This window comes from Bidens hawaiensis, unplaced genomic scaffold (assembly GCF_021521415.1).
Source record: "Bidens hawaiensis isolate Kalapana, Puna unplaced genomic scaffold, B.hawaiensis_p1.1 tig00057889_1, whole genome shotgun sequence".
NCBI classification, from domain to species: domain Eukaryota; kingdom Viridiplantae; phylum Streptophyta; class Magnoliopsida; order Asterales; family Asteraceae; genus Bidens; species Bidens hawaiensis.
In genome coordinates this window covers 26,613-45,345 of record NW_027500448.1, presented here as the reverse complement: position 1 = coordinate 45,345, position 18,733 = coordinate 26,613, and the positions used below count along the sequence as shown (strand labels likewise).

At 39.6% G+C, this 18,733-nt stretch overlaps 1 protein-coding gene across 1 annotated transcript; it reads left to right on the top strand.

The window, feature by feature from the left end:
• Positions 1 to 560: 560 nt before the first annotated feature.
• Positions 561 to 1,670, top strand: LOC143602089 (uncharacterized). The gene is made up of 2 exons (XM_077079326.1): positions 561 to 665; positions 756 to 1,670. The coding sequence occupies exons 1-2, from the start codon at positions 561 to 563 to the stop codon at positions 1,668 to 1,670; spliced, it is 1,020 nt and encodes a 339-aa protein (XP_076935441.1).
• Positions 1,671 to 18,733: the final 17,063 nt, after the last annotated feature.

The window sequence follows — 18,733 nt, the reverse complement described above, 5'->3', positions numbered from 1 at the left end:
GTTAACAAAAGAAGCTAACGCGAGATCCATCTGAAATTTTAGATGTCGATAGGCGAGATAACGAATCTATTGAATATTTCATTTCTCAATTTAATGATGAAAGTTTAAACATTGGAGGAACCAGCGAGGATATGCTGCGCCGAGCCTTCCGCAATAATGTGTGGAGCAGTGCCTTGATTCATAGTCTAACCAGAAATGATGGAATGCCTAAAGCATGGGATGACATAATGTCCTCAGCAAAACTCTTTGCAAGAACATAAAAAACTTAGGGGTATGAAAGCCCTAAACAAACAACTAAGGTGGAGTTCAAAAGTACGCGGATAAACAGACCAGCCAGAGGTTCAATTTGGTCTAGACTTCAACCATCCACAGAGGCCTCAAAGCAACCAGATGCGAGAACGCTAATTGGTAACAAAAATATAGATTGAAATTTCTCACAAAACAACAACTGGACTCCATTGAGAAAGACTCCCTCAGAAATTTTAACCATAGAAAATGTGAATTTCAAAAAACCCCAACCACTCATAAAGAGATCACATCTCAATCCCAATAAGCATTACATGTTTCATGACGATATTGGTCATCACACAGATGACTGTGTTAGCTTGAAGAATGAAATTGAAATCGCAATTAAGTCTGGGAAGTTGGAACACTTGTTAAAAAATGTAAGATAAGAGAACCGCAAGCCGTCCACATAGGTCAATCTTGGTCCGCATAAAAAGCCAGTCAAAGATTTAAAAGTTCATATGATTCAGGGAGGTCGAATCAGTGGATACAAAAGACAAGAAATTGATGATGAAGAATGGAAAAGTGAACCGGTAGTATTCCCGCGGGTCAAAGGGGGCCCATGTAAAAAAAACCCGATACTAATCACTGCTCTGATCAGGCACTACCGATCCCAATATGTTTTCTTTGACACATGGAGTACGTCGGATATAATATATGAACAATACTTTGAACAATTGGATGAGGAAGACAGGGCGAGGCTGAAACCTATTCATGCGCTGGTGTCTGGTTTTGGATATGAAGTTATGCATCCTTGGGGAGTTATCTCTTTCCCTGTTACTCTTAGCGACAATACTCATTCGCGGACGGAGGATGTAGAGTTTTTGGTATTGTCTGTTAAGTCCAAGCATGATATAATTTTAGGGCGAGAGGCAGCAGGCGACTTCAACGCTCACCCGTCTACAACTCATAGTGCGGTAGTTGCTCCAACCCGCACAGGTGTAGCAATCTTCCGCGTAAACAAACATTGTTTCACGACGGAGAGTTTAAAACCAAGTAAGATCCCAAAACAAGTGGAAAGAACTGAGCCAGTGAAGTGGGTGTTAAATCCAAAATTTCCAGAACAGACAATCATAATCGGTTCCGCTATCTCTGAGATAGTGCGGACATTTTTGAAGCAGCTGTTAAAAAAGAATATGGACATTTTCTCTTGGCTATCAACGAACATGACGGGTATTCCAAGAAGGATTACGGAACACAAACTGCGGGTCAACCCAATGTTCACCCCAATTGTCCAAAAGAAACTAAAAATGGGTCTTGAGCAAACAAAGGCTATGAATGAGCAGGCTCAAGTTTTATTGAACGCTGAAATCATTCGAGAAATTCTGTACCAGACATGGGTCGCAAATCGATACATCGTTCCCAAAAGCAACGGAACATGGTGAATGTGCATCGATTTTAACGAATTTGAGCAAAGCTTGTCCGAAAGTTTGTTATCCGCTGGTAAAGATCGACTTGAAAGTTGATGCGGTGGCACCGTTTAAACTCAAATGCTTCCTTGATGCTTACAAAGGTTATCATCAAATTCGCATGGCAGCAGGAGACGAAGATAAGACCGCATTATACACTGACCAAGGCACATTTTGTTATAAAGTGATGCCCTTCGGATTAAAAAATGCGAGAAAAGCATACTAACGACTGATGGATGGAGCCTTTAAAGAACAAATTGGGCACAAATTAGAAGTCTACATGGACGATTTGGTAATAAAGAGTGTGGAAGAAGACCAAATGTTGCGGGACATAGAAGAAACATTTAGTACCATGAGAAGGATTAACATGAAACTTAATCCCAACAAATGTTCATTTGGAATGGAGGAAGGAAAATTCTTGAAGTCAAAAAATGCTTAATGGAACTACCCACCTTGACCGTACCGCGCAGGAGAACCATTGACTTTATACCTTTCAGCATCCGACATAGCCATTGGGGCAGTATTGTTGACAGATAGAAAAAATCTCCAAACACCGATTTATTATGTTAGCAGGACATTGACCGATGCGGAGACCAGGTATTCAATGCATGAGAAATTGGTATTGAATTTGGTTTATATGGCCAGACGTCTCCGCAGATACTTCTAAGGATACCCGATCAACGTACTGACGGGGTATAAACTAAAAAGTGTGTTAATCAAGCCGATATTGTCTGGGAGGTTAGGAAAATGGGCTATCGAACTGGGAGAGCATTCAATTGAATACAAACTAAGACCCGTAATTAAAGGTCAAGTGTTGGCAGACTTCGTCATGGAGGTCCCATAAAATAAAGAAAAGAATGTTTAATTGAACAACAGATTCCAGCACCACCTGAACGTGATCACGTATGGTCACTATTTACTTATGTGGCTTCAAGTGGTGAAGGGTAAGGCGTGGGCCTTAGATTGGTTAATTCTGAAGGCCATGAGTTTACTTATGCCATCAAGTTGGACTTTAAAAGTACCAACAATGAGTCAGAATATGAAGCTTTCTTGACAGGCTTGCGGATAGCCAAAGAAAATAGTGTCAAACACTTATAAGCACGTGTAGACTCGATGTTAATAGGTGGGCAGATCAACGGATCATATGAAGGAAAGAATGATGTGATGGCCCCGTATCTGTCACAAGAAAAGGAGCTCATTCGCCAGTTTGCATCTTGCAAAGTCATCCACATCAAAAGAAGTGAAAACAAGTCTGCAGACGCCTTGAGTAAATTGGCTTCCACTAAATTCGAAAATTTTGCAAAAGATATCCGCATTGAGGTCCTAGATCATCTTTCAATCCCGCAACACCAGGTGTTGGCCATACAAACAGGAGTTGAGTCCTGGATGATACCAATTCTTGCTTATATGTCATCCGGAACACTCCTAGAAGAAAATGCAGCGGCTCAAAAGATCCGACATAAATCTTTGAATTATTAAGTGCAAGATGGGATATTGTATCGCCGATCATTCCTGGGTCCACTTCTCAGATGTGTAGGCACTGAAGATGCAAATTATGTGATAAGAGAAATCCACAAAGGGATCTGTGGTCTACACGCGGGGTCCAAGAATGGTAGTAACCAAGTTAATGAATGCGGGTAACTACTGGCCTGGAATGCATTAGGACGTAGTCAAAGAGATTAGAAAATGTGACTCGTGCCAACGTCATGCCCCCAATACCTTAAGGCCGAAAAATGAGTTAGTGCCGGTATCATCCGCATGGCCATTCTAGAAATGGGCAATTGACATCATGGGACCATTCCTGGAAGCCCCAGGATGTGTCAAGTTTCTAATCGTGGCAATCGATTATTTCACCAAATGGGTTGAAGCCAAGCCAGTTGCCTCTACCACTGCCGCAAGCGTAAAGAAGTTTTTTGTGGGAATTTATTATTTGTCATTTTGGTCTCCCGAATACATTAGTCAATGATAATGGTACTCAGTTTGCAGATGACGGGTTACAAGCGTGGTTGTAAGAACTTCAAATTAACCAAGCGTTCACATTTGTAGCCCACCCGCATGCCAATGGCCAGGTGGAAAGAGCCAACAGAACCATTAAGGATGGGATTAAGTCATGATTGGGAACTAAACGAACGGGATGGGTTGATGAATTACCCCATGTGCTTTGGGCTTTTAGAACTCAGAAGAAGACGAGTAATTCAGAAACGCCATTTAGTTTAATTTATGGCACTGAAGCCATGACCCCCGCTGAGATCGGGGTACCATCCGCAAGAACGTTTTCCATCATTAAAAACGAGGAAGAATTACGCCTGAACCTTGATCTTCTTGAGGAAAGGCGAGAATTGGCAGTTATTCGTGAACACAATTACTAGCGCTAGTTGGAAAAATACTACGATTCAAGAGTTCAGATGTGCAATTTCAATGCGGGAGATTTTGTCTTCCGCAATAATGAGGCATCAGGACAAGAAGCCTCGGGCAAGTTAGCTCCAACTTGGGAAGGGCCATATCGAGTTAAAGAAGTATTATCGAAAGGCGCCTACAAGTTAGAAAATATGGACGGAACCGAAGTCCCAAGAACTTGGAATGTTGCCCAATTAAAAAAGTGCTACATATGAATCAAGTCGTTTTTATTTTTCGGTTAGCGTGCCACTAGTAGTTAACAACAATGTGCACAGTACTTTACGTTAAGTATTATCCTGTAAATTGGCATGTGTGCCATTTTTATCCAAGTAATCGTTCTGTCGCAATATGTCTTATGTACAAATTGTCTTTATTCCTAGCATGCGTGTCGGAAGTGACCAGTGTGTCATTAAACTTTCATTCCTAGCCTGCGTGCCAGAATTGACATCCCTCATGTCATTAAACTTTTATACATGGCCTGCGTGTCAGAAGTAACCCGCATGTCATTAAATTTTTCCGTTGCTTGCTCGCCAGAAATGACCCACCCCGTGTGTCATTAAATTCTTTTCCTGGCATGAGTGCTATAAGTCACCCGCATGTCATTAAACTTTTATACCTGGCCTACGTGCCATAAGTGACCCGCGTGTCATTAACTTTTTATACATGGTCTGTGTGCCAGAAGTGACATGCGTGTCATTAAACTTTTATACATGGCCTGCATGGCAGAAGTGACCCTCGTGTCATTAAACTTTTATACATGGCCTGCGTACCAGAATTGACCCGCGTGTCATTAAACTTTTGCCTGGCCTGTGCGCCAGAAGTGACCCGTGTGCCATTAAACTTTGCCCTTGGCCTGAGTGCCAGAAGTAACCCCCATGTCATTAATGTTTTATTCCAGGTCTGCATGCCAGGAATGACCCGCGTGTCATAAAACTTAAAGCCATAATAGTTGGTTTCATAATCCTTTATTGACATATAAGAAGATCCTAAAACTAACACTTATGTTATTTATAATAAATAAGACAAAGTGTAAAGGAAGAAATACTTCTTATATAGATCAAAAGAGAATTACAAAAAAGTGATGATTACAATATATCTTCCTCAAAACACAATTACATAACTCTACACTACCGGATATTGAGTAGCGGGATCTTCTTGTTAAGCAAAAGGAGTGTCAGGTTTAGGAGAAGTTGGAGGAGTAGAAACATCATCTGAGGGCTTTCTCAGGAATTCCTTTGAACGTTGAACCCCATTGTTATCCGCAACAAATTCTGGGATCATACCTTGAAGAGGGAAAGTTAGATCGTCATAAGCTTTCATATTCTTGCGGTAATCCCATGCCACATTTAGACCATGAAGAAGATGCTCTTCAAGAGGACGTTGGGCCTTCATGTACTCAACATCTTCCCCAAAACCAATCTTGTGGCCGGTTTAAGAGGAGGCATTGAGTAAGGCAGCACGGTAGTCACCCAACTCCGGTCCATCCTGGATGTAGTCAATAACCTTTCAAATGACAAAACAAAGGTAAATACCTTTCAACAATGGTAAGATGACAAACACTTTAAGGAGAAGTCATAATACCTACGCAAGACCCTCAGACATGAACCATTGCCTCTCTTCCTCATCCTTTTTGGCCCGCTTCTCCATCTCCTTGTATCCTCCCGCAAGCTAAATACTATCAGCGTTTAGCTGCTCTGCACACTGCTCTAGCTGCTTATGAACTCCCGCAAGCTTAGCATGTGCGGCCTTGAGATATTCCGCTCTCTTATCCATCTCCTCGGCCTGCTCTTTCCGCAACCTGGCCTCCTCCTCATATGTTTGAATTAATTTACCTTGGTTGGTAACTTAATTCTCCGATGTAGCATTGGCCTCCAAGGCTTTGGCCAGGTCGGCCTCTTTGTGTCTTGTCTCGTCGTGGACTGCATCAAGGATGACATTCACTAATTAATATACCTTTGGTTGGAAATCGAAGATTTGAAGCAAGAATTAAGTAATTGGTAAACAGGCCCCGATTTTCGATTATGAATGAAGCTGGTTCAAGGCTAAGTGATGTAAAAAATGTTATTTTATTAGAAAATACGTAACTGTGACTGGGGCACCGCCCCGTGCTTTGTGAAGCACGGTACCGTGCTGCATGTAGCAATTAGTTTTTTTTTGTCTGTTGTTTATTTAACGTGCTGGTTTGATTTTAAATGATTTTTTTTGAAGATTATTGTTAAAAATAAAACGCAAATTCCTAGGAATTCATTAACTTTTTAAACATTACAAGGAAAGTGAAAACATTATGAACCGAGAAACACGAAACTAGCCTGAACGACTAGCGACAACCATTCCCGAACTAGTCTTGAATGTGTGGTGGGGCTCTTTTGGCTTCCAAAAGCTCGAAAAGCTTTTTGTCGAGCTTTGCGATCTCTCGGTTAAGATAGTTGAGCTTGAAATCCACGTCTTTGTTATGGCTATTAACAACATGTAAATTCTCGATCCTTAGTAGCTCAACTTTTTTTTTCAGTTCGATTAAGCGAGCTTCAGGTTGGATGTTACTCTCGACTTGGTCTCTTACAATGCTTTGAAGCCTAATGATTTCTTCCTCAATGTTTAAAAAAGAATCATCATTCTTCCATTTTCTCACTGGTCTCCATTACATCCTTTTTTTTTTCATTTCAGTAAATTTTCGTTTGGTATGAATGGAATAGTGAGTTTTGCATGCATTATATAGAGACTGGAACGTCGAGCACCGCCCGTTCTTGTTGAAGCACTACCCCGTGCTGCTAGGGGTAAATGTTTCTGATTCAGAGAGTTGTCCGGATTCAGCGTGTATCATGCTAAAGATTCTAAGGTGACCACGGCTTGTGCTTCAAGAAGCACGACCCCATGCTTTTTGTCACTGAAATTTTTCTTTGATTTTTCAGCAAAACGCGAGAATAGGAATTCTTGGAATGATGTTTATGATGTTAATTGAACAGTTCTGATTGTCCTAAAATTACTTTTCACTAATTTAGAAGTCCTAGTTACATATTCGGGATAAGCTCTAGTTTTCCTAAAACATAAATTTAAATCGGGTTAAGCACGATGGTCCTAAACTTTGTGCTTATCACACTTCATTATACATGAAAACATAAAGATTAATGTCTCTAGATCCCACCGAAAGGTTTTCCTCCATCGAACGGCTCGGGCTGAGGAAAGTATGGAAATGAAGAACTTGAAACTGGAGTTGTTCATTGATGTCTCGAAGCTCATTTTCATGCTCTCAACCGACTCGATCAGTTGGATGAGACACATCTCTTCTAGGAGATTCATTTCGGTGAGTTCCTTAACGAACTCTTGAAGTTTTATAAGAAGCTCGGCTTTGGAAACATGGGGGGTTTCGTTCCTTGGTTGACGAGGAACGGGAATTTCTTCGTTCATCTCAGTAAGCATTTTGAATTCTCATGGGAAAGTGTTTGTGTTCGGTTTGGTGCAAAAAATGCATTGGCAAGAAGTGCCTTTTATAGCCAACCAGTTGTCAGGTACGACCCCATGCTTCAAGAAGCACGGCCCCGTGCTTATGACCTGAAAATTCTGTTACAAACCAGTCTGACTGAGATTTTTGCAGCGAAGATTCCGGCCCGCACTTTGTGGTACGAGACCGTGCTTCTAGGAGCACGCCCCCATGTTTAAGACACTAATGTATATATATATATATATAGACACACAAAAAGTGACATATTTACATGGCCTGGTTTAAATGAGGGTCTTGGCCAGACCCTACTTCCAGTATATTCATTAGTTTTAGTGGAGGATTACGACCTCCGAGACATCTTCGAATGGTCCATTGATGTATGGTTTTAATTGATGTCCATTAACTTTGAACTTGTGTCCGTCAGAATTTGAAATCTCAACTGTTCCATAGTCAGAAACTGATTCAACTATGCATGGACCTATCCATCGAGATTTCAGCTTTCGTGGGAAAAGACGTAAACGTTTGTTATATAACAGTACACGATCACCAACTTTAAATTTCGCGTTTCCTTTTAAATGGGCGTCGTGTAAACGTTTAGCCTTCTCTTTGTAAGACCAGGAGTTTTCATAGGCCAGTGCTCTTAGTTCTTCGAGCTCGTGAATTTAATCTTCCTGATTTTTACCGGCGGACATTAGATCAAAGTTCACTGCTCTAAAAGCCCAGTAAGCTTTGTGATTCAGTTCTACGGGTAGATGACATGCTTTCCCGTAAACAAGTTTGAAAGGTGTTGTTCCTATGGGGGTTTTGTAGGCGAGTCATAAGGGCACACAAAGCGTTATCTACTTCTTCTGCCCAAATTTTGCGATTCATTCCTATAGTTCTTTCGAGGATCCTTTTTTATTCCTCGATTCGAGACTTCTACTTTCCCACTAGTCTGAGGGTGATATGGTGTTGCCAATCGGTGGTGAACTCTATATCAAGCTAAGACTTTGTGCATTAGATAGTTGCAGAAGTGAGTACCCCTGTCCCCGATTAGGGCTTTTGGAGTACCGAATCGTGAAAGCAACTTTTTTAGAAATCGTACAACTACTCGAGCATCGTTAGTGGGATGAGCTTTTGCTTCCACCCATTTACATACGTAGTCGAATGCTACAAGGATGTACTTATTCCGAATGAGTTAGTAAATGGGCCCATGAAATCTATTCCCCATTCATCAAAGACTTCACATATTTGAATGCCCTTTTGAGCCATCTCATTCACTGCTGAGATGTTTCCGGCTGTTTGACAAGCATTGCATGCTTGGATGAAAGTATGTGTGTCTTTATATATGGTGGGCCAGAAAAAACCTGTACCAAACACTTTTCTGACCGTGGTGGCGGTACTGTGGTGTCCACCAGTAGGTCCTTCATGGCAGTGTTTGAGAATATCTAAGGCTTTTTTTCCTGATACACATATACGAACCACCTAACCTATCCTAAACAAGTACGGATCTTCCCATAAAAAGAATTTTAGTTCGGAGAAGAATTTCTTCCGCTGTTGATGAGTTAACCCGTTCCTTAGGATTCTACAGTCTAGATAGTTCGCGAAATCGGCAAACCAGGGACTTTCTTCTTCCTCCTGCATGACTGCTTGGATATGCATGAGAACTTCATGTGAAAAATTATCATCGATAATTTCCTCATGATGTTCCTATGAAGTAGGGCATTCTAAGCGTGAAAGACGGTATACGGCTACATTTTTCGCTCCTTTCTTGTCCTTGACTTCTATATCGAACTCTTGGAGTAGTAGAATCCATCGAATGAGTCTGTGTTTTGCATCTTGCTTGTTGAAGAGTTATCGAATGGCGGCATGGTCGATGTAAACTTTGGTTTTGGAAAGAACTGGGTAGGAGCTAAATTTTTCAAAGGCAAAAAATACTGCTAATAACTCTTTTTTTGTTGTTGTGTAATTTTCTTGTGCATCATTAAGAGTTTTACTAGCATAGTAAATTGGGTGAAAATGTTTCTCTTTGCATTGTCTGAGTACGGCTCCAACTGCAAAGTCACTTGCATCGCACATGATCTCGAATGGAAGGGTCCAATTGGGTGTAGTCATGATTGGTGCGGTGGCAAGTTTGAAGTTGGGGGCGAAAGTTTGGATATTGTTTTGATTTTTTCCTATCAACTTCTAGTCCTGCTTGGGATATCTTATGACCGAGAACAATGCCCTCTTTGACCAAAAAGTGGCATTTTCCCATTTCAGTACTAAATTCACTTCTTCACAACTAGCCAACATTATTTCTAGGTTTTTTAGACAATGATTGAAGGAGTCTCCAAAGACTGAGAAGTCGTCCATGAAAACTTCCATAGAGTGTTCGATTAATTCGTGAAAAATGGCCACCATGAAAAGTTGGAAGGTGGCTGGAGCATTACATAGCCCAAATGGCATTCTTTTGTAGGCGAAGGTGCCCTACAGACATGTGAATGTGGTCTTCTTCTGATTTTCATGAGCAATGGGAATCTGAAAATATCCAGAAAATCCATCAAGAAAACAGTAGAACATTTTTCCATATAAATGTTCAAGCATTTGATCGTTAAAAGGAAGTGGAAAATGATATTTTCTTGTGGCATCATTAAGCTTCTGGTAGTCAATGCAAACTCGCCAGCCCGTGATGGTCCTCATTGGTATTAGGTCGTCCTTCTCATTCATTACAACTGTCATTCCTCCCTTCTTGGGTACTACTTGAACTGGACTAACCCAAGGTGAATCTGAAATTGGGTAGATTAATCCGGCATCAAAGAGTTTGATTACTTCCTTCTTTACCACATCTTGCATGTTGGGATTGAGACGTCTTTGATGTTGGACCAAGGATTTGTATTCTTCTTCCATGAGGATTTTGTGAGTACAAAAGAAAGGGCTGATGCCCTTGATATCCATGATCTTCCATGCGATAGCCTTCTTATGGTTTTTAAGAACCTTAAGAAGTTCGTCTTTCTATTCTTTAGAAAGGTGAGATGAAATAATTACTGGGAGTTGAGAGTCTTTTTCTAGAAAGGCGTATTCGAGATGATTTGGGAGTTCTTTTAACTCTAAGGCTGGTGGTTCTTCAATTGATGGTTTTATTTTTCATTGCATTCGGCTATCTCAAATACTACCTCTAATGTTTCTTGATTGTTATTGATAGTATTGAGAATATCATTTTCTAAAAGTGGTTTGGTGATAATGTCAATTAAGATTTGTGTTTCTAGTGGGGTGTTAAGAGAAGATTTCCGCACATAGCAACTCACGATAGAATCAATGATGTAAACACAATATAATGTGTCATCGTGATGTTGCGAATGTTGCATAGATTTTCCTATGTCAAAAGTGATAGCCTCGTCATTGACCGGGAGAGTGAGTTTGCTGGTGCAAACATCAATAATAGCCTTTGCAGTGGCTAAGAAGGGTCTTCCTAAAATCAGATGTACACTTTTGTCTTCTTCCATGTCTAGAATTACAAAATCTACCGGGAAAACAAATTTGTCAATTTTAACAAGCATGTTTTCAACAATGCCCCGAAAATATTTAACTGATTGGTCAGCTAACTGAATGCTCATGCGAGTGGGCTTTGGTTCTCATATCCTTAGTTTTGCAAAAACCACATAAGGTATTAAGTTAATACCAGCTCCTAGGTCGGCAAAGGCATTGCTAACAGACAAATTTCCTATAAGACAAGTGATAGTAAAGCTCCCTGGATCAGTCATTTTCGGCGGCAACTTGTTTTGGAGGACTGCTGAGCATTCTTCACTCAAGGTGACATGCGAGAGCTCCTCCAACTTCCTTTTTTTGGTCAGCACTTCTTTGAGAAACTTTGCATATTTCGGCATTTGAGCAATGGCTTCGACGAAAGGGATGTTGATGTGGAGTTGTTTGAAGAGTTCCAAAAACTTCCCGTACTAAGCTTCCAATCTCTCCTGTTTCATCCGTCCAGGATATGGGATAGGTGGAACATAAGTTCGGATTAGTTTCTTAGGTTGTACAGGGCCTGTTGGAATCAGCATCTCCTGGGTCTTCTCACGGGATTCCGTCTCCATAACTGGTTCTGAAGTTAGTGAGGCAACAATGGTCATGCCACTCTTTAATGTAAGCGTTAGCTGTTGCATTCGGATTTATGATAGTGTTGCTTGGAAGAGCGGCAGGTGGTCTTTCAGATAATTGTCGGGCGATTTGTCCGATCTAGGTTTCTAGATTCTGTAATGATGCTTGTTGAATTTTTAGGTCAGCTTCATGCTTCAACAATACTCCACTGATATTAACAGCTCTTGAGTCTGCCTTCTTTTCTGCTTCATTTGACTTGGTGATGATTTGGATCAACATTTCTTCATTTTTTTAGTAGCTTGGATTCTGATGGCTACTGGAACTATGTTCTTGGAATTGTGGTTTAGGTTGGAAAGATTGATTCCATCGGCCTCTTTTCGAATCCGGGTAGGGTTTGAGTGTTACCTCCATCCTTCCAGCTGAAATTCGGGTGGTTTTCCATCCTGGATTGTAGTTTTTGCTGAAGGCGTTGTTTTGACTGGAGATGAAGTCAACTTCCTCCATTGCCATAACGACTTGTTTGTAGTTACTTGTCTTTTGAGTTCCTCCACAGGTGCCACAGATGATTTTGGTTTTTGAAGTTTGGCTTGAAGTTGTTCGAATTTTTTAGAAAGGGCTTCGAGTTGTGCGGTGACAAGAGTGTTGGAATTGACGTGGTAAATTCCTTTATGGGTTGGTGTAGATCTTGGTGGGTTATAAGAGAAACTCTTCTTTTGCTGCCTTCTCCATGATTTCAAATGCTTCGTTAGGTAATTTGGATCCCAGGTCTACACCGGCGACTTGGTCGATGGCCTGTTTGTTTTGACTGGATTGTGTGTCAAAGAAAGTTTGTACTTGTAACCATACGCTCAGTCCGTGATGTGGGCGTCTTCTCAGAAGACTCTTGTATGTCTCCCATGCAGCGTGTAATGACTTATCATCATCGGTCCGAAATCCGGTAATGCTGGCTCGGTATTTGGCAGTTTTATCAGGCGGAAAGTATTTGAGGAGAAACTGTTCAACCATCTGGTCCCGATTGGTGATGGAACCAGAAGAAAGAGATTATATCCATTCTAGAGCTTGACCCCTTAGAGAGAAAGGAAAGAGTTTGAGTTTGATTTGATCTTCTGATTAGTTATGAATTTTAGAGGTTCGGCAGATTCGTAAGAATCGAGGTATATGAAAAAGGGGATCTTCATCGAAGAGACCATGAAATTGAACTGAATTTCCACCATATGAATGGTGCTTGATTTGATTTCGAAATGTTCGGTGATATCGTGTGGAGCCACTCCATTGCCATAACCTTTGAGAGTCGGCTTGGCATACTGGCTCATGTTTGGTTCATTGTTTTGTGGTTCCATCATTTATTCAGTTTGATTTTCTTCTGATGTCGTGGCGTCTAATGACTCGTCTTTGATGGTTTCAGCGGTTTCTGCAGTCCTTTACATGCTCGTCGATGAAAAAGTCGTTCCGGTTCAGAAATTGGAGAAACAAGCTCAGGTCCAAATGTTGAGGACATACATGGGATTAAATCAAAGTTAAACCATTTAAAACTAAACTAAAGGTTAGTTGAAGTTAAACCAAAAGTTAGGCTAAGCTATTTTAAAACTAAACTAAAGTATAAGTTCATTAAGCTAAAGTAAAGGTTAGGCTAGCCTTAAAAATATATAATTTAATAGTTAGTAAAACTAAAATAAAAGTTAAAAATTTGTACAATTATAAACAATGATTAAATAAAAACTTGGATCGTTTTTAGAAACGTACCGAGTCCCCGACAACGGCGCCAAAAACTTGATGTCTGCTGTGCGTGTGGTTAAAATATGACGGATTGGAGATTTAGCTTTTGCACAAGATCGTGTTTTAAATTTATAAAAATGATTTATACTAAGACTAAACACACACAAAATAGGCAAGTGTACCTATCGTATATGTAGAATAGTATTGGTAAGAACCAAGTATGGATCCGTGGACACAAATGTTTCTAATAATGAATCTTCGTTTTACTTTAATAGGAGAGTTTAATCATTTTGGGGTTGATTTTCAAACTTTTTATAAAATAGAAATACTTACATATATACTATATTGGTGACAAAAAGAGAAATTCTAAATGAGTAATTCAATTATATGAAGGTTACCATCTAAGATCAAGAATCCACTCCATTCTTCATGTGATAAACTTGCCCTAATAATATATGATAGAATAGTCCCTCATTTCTAGGTGAACATATTATATGATATAAAAGAAAGTAGCATGCGCATTTTAAAGTCCACCCTTTCCTAATGTCATGCTACCACGAGAATGTTAATTTAAGTAGACAAGCAGTTTGATATAGTAGAACAATAGGATTGACTTCAATTTCTCAAATACCAATCCTAACAACTTCGAGTGGTTGTAGTTAACTCACACAACCTCCCCTTGGTTGATTTAATTAGTTTATAATTACACGTTCCATTAACATATGATTTCTTTAACAAGCATGATAACCTAAACAATCGTGTTAACAATGTTATTTCAGAATTATCAAAACTAGAGAAATAGATCATAGCTTATATCTCATCATTTCAAAGTACAATATAAGGATCCATGTTTTATCTTGAATAATGTATCAAGGTATTCTTTTTATCATTTCTAGTCTCCAAGAAAATGAGTGAATCATTAGTGATTGTTAATCATCAACCTTGATGTATTGAGTTAAAGTGTTAAAAACATTTTTCATCAAAGGATAATTGCAAAATAACCATGTACTTTACCAACCTAAATCACATGTTCAACATAATCATCAAGTAAAACAAAGCTTCTTCATAGAAATTATATGGTAAATTGAGTTTAGCTCATAATGAGCATGGCTATGAACATTAAAAGAGATGAAGATAAAAAACACATGATCAAACTAGAACAATCTAACCAAATGTGGATGAATCTTCCTTCTTCAATGGTGATGGATGATGATGATGATGATGATGGATGATGGTGATGATAACCTCCAAGCCTTCAAACTCTCCACAAGACCTTCAATATGAGTGTAAAGTGGGTGTTTTTATAAGTGAAACCTATATAGAAGTTTTCTTCAAGCACACCTTCATCAATGCAACATGCTCCTCTATTTATAGGTAGTTTGGAGAGGTAGGCACGACCCAGTGCTTCTGGCAGCACACCCCAGTGTCCATGTGTCCAGTTGCGTTAAATGCTATGTCAGATCGTGCATGATGACTCACCACAGGGGCGTGCTTCATGAGGAACAACCCCGTGCTTTTGGTGATTTGTTATATTTCTTTTGTCTAGCCCCATGCCTTCTGAGGCACGGCCCCATGCTTCTGTATCCATTGTTTTGTCTTTTCTTGTAGATTTTTGTCCTTTCATGCATCTAGAGGCATGGAGGCCTGTTCAGGGGGTATGGGGGCGTGTTAAGGTGTTTTCCTGGTTTTTCTTTCATTTTTCTTCGACTTTTTTGCTTGTTTCTTCGTTTGAGGCTTGTATCTACCTGAAAATACATTTTAATATGATAAGTAGCTATTTGAACTATATTATTTGATAGAAATTGCAGTTTCTAGAGGTTATTTGATGCTAAAAAGATGTATAATTTATATACATCAGACCGCATCATAGCATCTTTAACTCGGTCCTCCAGACGAACTTTTTGTGTTTCTTGGAGACGGATGCCCGTTTCTTCTTCGCCGGCTCCTCCTCGGCATCGACGTTACTTCCTTCTATGTCATGTGCCTTGGAAGAGCGATGTTTTCTCTTCCGCTCCAGATCTTCCAGGGCACGCATGATAGCCGACATTTCAGGTGTATCATCAAAATGTTGTTCTTCGCGGGGTGATGATTCGACACTTGAAGATAATAACACGATCACCGCATCTGAAGCCAACGCGTTCAAAGGACGGGGATTTAAGAAAAACGCACTTAGCTGGTAGACTGCTTCTGAAACCACAGGTTCAGAACACAAGTCTTTATGGGACAAGAAATCGTCCCGGGTCTTATCCAAGATCGGAAGGGCGGTAGGATAACGCGGGCGCTTTTGCATGCACCCCACCCTTTTTTCAAAAAGTGCGTTAAGAACTGAACCTTCACCTTTAACAACCGCATGAATAAGAATAAAATCTATAGTACAAGAACAGAATTTGCAGTAACAAGTACTTATTCTCATCCACATTTTGAAAAAACGGTTCGAACTCAGGGTACGGCCATATGCAGCTCATACCAGCCCAGGCAAGGGCACCCTCATAGATCGCACGCATGGGAGTTGGAGTATTAATCAGGGTGTTTAACCAAGCCTGCCCCTCATGCCTAGCAAGCTATAAATCTGGAAATTTCTAGTTACGGATGGTGCACCATGGCGGTAGGAATCATCTTCTTCGTGGGTCGAGAAGGACTTCCTCAAAAGTCACCCGTGGGACATTCTCATCACCCGCATAACTCAAGTCAGAGGAAAGTTAAGAATAAACTCCAGAGACTATATACGGGTTGATCAAGATGTCCTTAGAAGTCATCCGCAAAGGTGTTACCCCCATGCGCGAAGGTGACTAGAGGGTGACGTCAGAGGATCAACTGTGACTAACTTCTTTTTAAAATATTTGTGAAGATCTTTCCTTGAAAAGCACGTGATGTAATAGCCAATTAAAAAAAGGACAGCCGGCAAGGTTGTTATAATCGTACATATGACCAGTTAGCTCATCCTATCACATACGGACACGTGTCCAGGTTTTTAAAAAAAGTATCTTCTGGAGAGGGACAACTGGACCAATAAAATTACCTAACCCTTCGGATATAAATACCTTCGTCGTCACCACAAGGTATTAATTCACACCTCACTTATCACTCTAAATACTTCAAGTACTTTTCTCTCCTTAAGAACGGTACTTATTCTCACGTACGAGGGTAGTTACGGGAAGTCCCCCTATTGTCCTTCCCGTAACGAGCTCACGGTGGTTGTTATGTAGGTTTCCGTCATCAGACTTGCAGGATTGAACTCGTACCACTAAATAGTTAGTTACCCGACCCGTGTTTCTTCATTGGTCTAACTCCTTAGGGATTAGACTCGTGTTTCTTCAAAAATATATATTAAATAAAAATTAGATAAGTAATAGGCTTGTTTAGGTTCGAGCTTGGGCACTTTTGAAAAAAACCTTATTTTTTAGCTTGAGCTCATTTAAGCTCGACTCGATTTGAGTTTTTAACGATTCCATCTCGAGTAGCTCACGAATAGCTCGGCTTGATTACACCCATAGGTTCATTTTAGGCTTTAATATTGATTTATAATAGGCTTGTTTAGGCTCGAGCTCGAGCTCTTTTTTAAAACAAGCTTATTTTTTTTTCTTGAGATCATTTAAGTTCGACTCGATTTTGAGTTTTTAACGAGTCGATCTCGAGTAGCTCACGAACGGCTCGGCTTGTTTAATATATATTAAATAAAAATTAGATAAGTAATAGGCTTGTTTAGGTTCGAGCTTGGACTCCGTTTTAAAACAACCTTATTTTTTAGCTTGAGCTCATTTAAGCTCGACTCTATTTGAGTTTTTAACGAGTACATCTTGAGTAGCTCACGAACGGCTCGGCTTGATTACACCGCTAGGTTCATTTTAGGCTTTAGTATTGATTTATAATACGCTTGTTCAGGCTCGAGCTCAAGCTATTTTTTAAAACATGCTTATTTTTTAGCTTGAGCTCATTTAAGTTCGACTCAATTTTGAGTTTTTAACAAGTCGATCTCGTGTAGCTCACGAACGGCTCGGCTTGTTTACATCCCTAGCTTTATTTTACGCTTTAATATTGATTTATGAATATTGTTTTCAGATTTTTGAAGAAGAGCTAGAAGTTCTACTTTCAAGTTGGTGTGAAAGTTGTTGCTTATGGTGGTGGACAATTTATAATATGCCTATATATCAAAACTCTATTTTTGTGTATGCTTATCATGACTGTGGATATCTTATTCGGATTATGGTGATGTAGTTGAGAGTGTTGGAAAGGGGGTGTAGTCGTATGTTGGGTATGGGATTTGTGCATGTTAGGAAGATTCAGGAGCGTTTGGATGTGCCTCCTCCTTTTCTTGTCCTAGACAAAACCGTTGTTTTGTGAAAATTTTCCCATCTAAGAAGGTGAACCTATCATATGATAATCTCCATTAATCTCAAAGAATGATTCATATTTCTGAATCCATTCATTACACGAGGAACGATCCTGAGGTTAATCATCAATGTGCTTACCATCCTCCCACCACCATTACCCATTGCCCTCTCACCACCCACCACCACCGCCTCCACCGCCTCCGCCACTGGCCACCACCACCACTACAAAAAATATTATTATTATTATTATTATTATTATTATTTTTCTTTCAATTTGGTATACTGCAATCAAGAACTAATTTCGGTGAACTTATTTTCATGTTTTAGATGTGGCAAGATTTTATTTCAAAGGCAAAAGGAGGGTTGGATGTGATTCCGGCTTATGTTCAATCACTACTTGCTCATGTAAGTGCATGTTTGTAACAAAACACATGTTATCGAATCAAAATTTTATTGCTGGGACCGGTTTTGAAAATAGTTGTACTTTTTGCGTGTTACATTTTCTGGGAAGTAAAAAAAAGATATAACTATTATGTTTTAAAGATAATAAACGAGCCATGTTTATTTTTAAGCTGTGCGTATTTGTAGTGTTAACAAAATATTAAGTCTATAGAAAACAAAATGTGAGATTTTGTATAGAAATATTTTTTTAATCCGGTTCAAATCACCATAATTCAAATAGAGGATGTTTGTACAGACTTAATCGGACCAGTTATGTAAAAGTTATTGGTGGTTTTTTTTCCTGGATCCCTTCATTACACGAGGAGCAATCCTGAGGTAAATTATCAATGTGATTATTATTATTATTATTATTATTATTATTATATTGCATAACTACATCATACTATTCATGGGTAGAAGTCATTTTAACAAAAAATGGAGGGAATAATGTGAAATATGGTGATTGGTGTAGGCTTCTTAGACAAAATGCAATATGATTCTTGATGGATGATGTTTATAGAAGGGGCTCTCTAGCTTGAGGGCTAGATATTGATTCTAAAGTTGTCAGCTTGTGTGTAGAAGACTTGGATTACACACTCTAGAACACGAAATTGAATGAATATCTTGACAACGTATTTACAATTCTAGAATGGCAAATT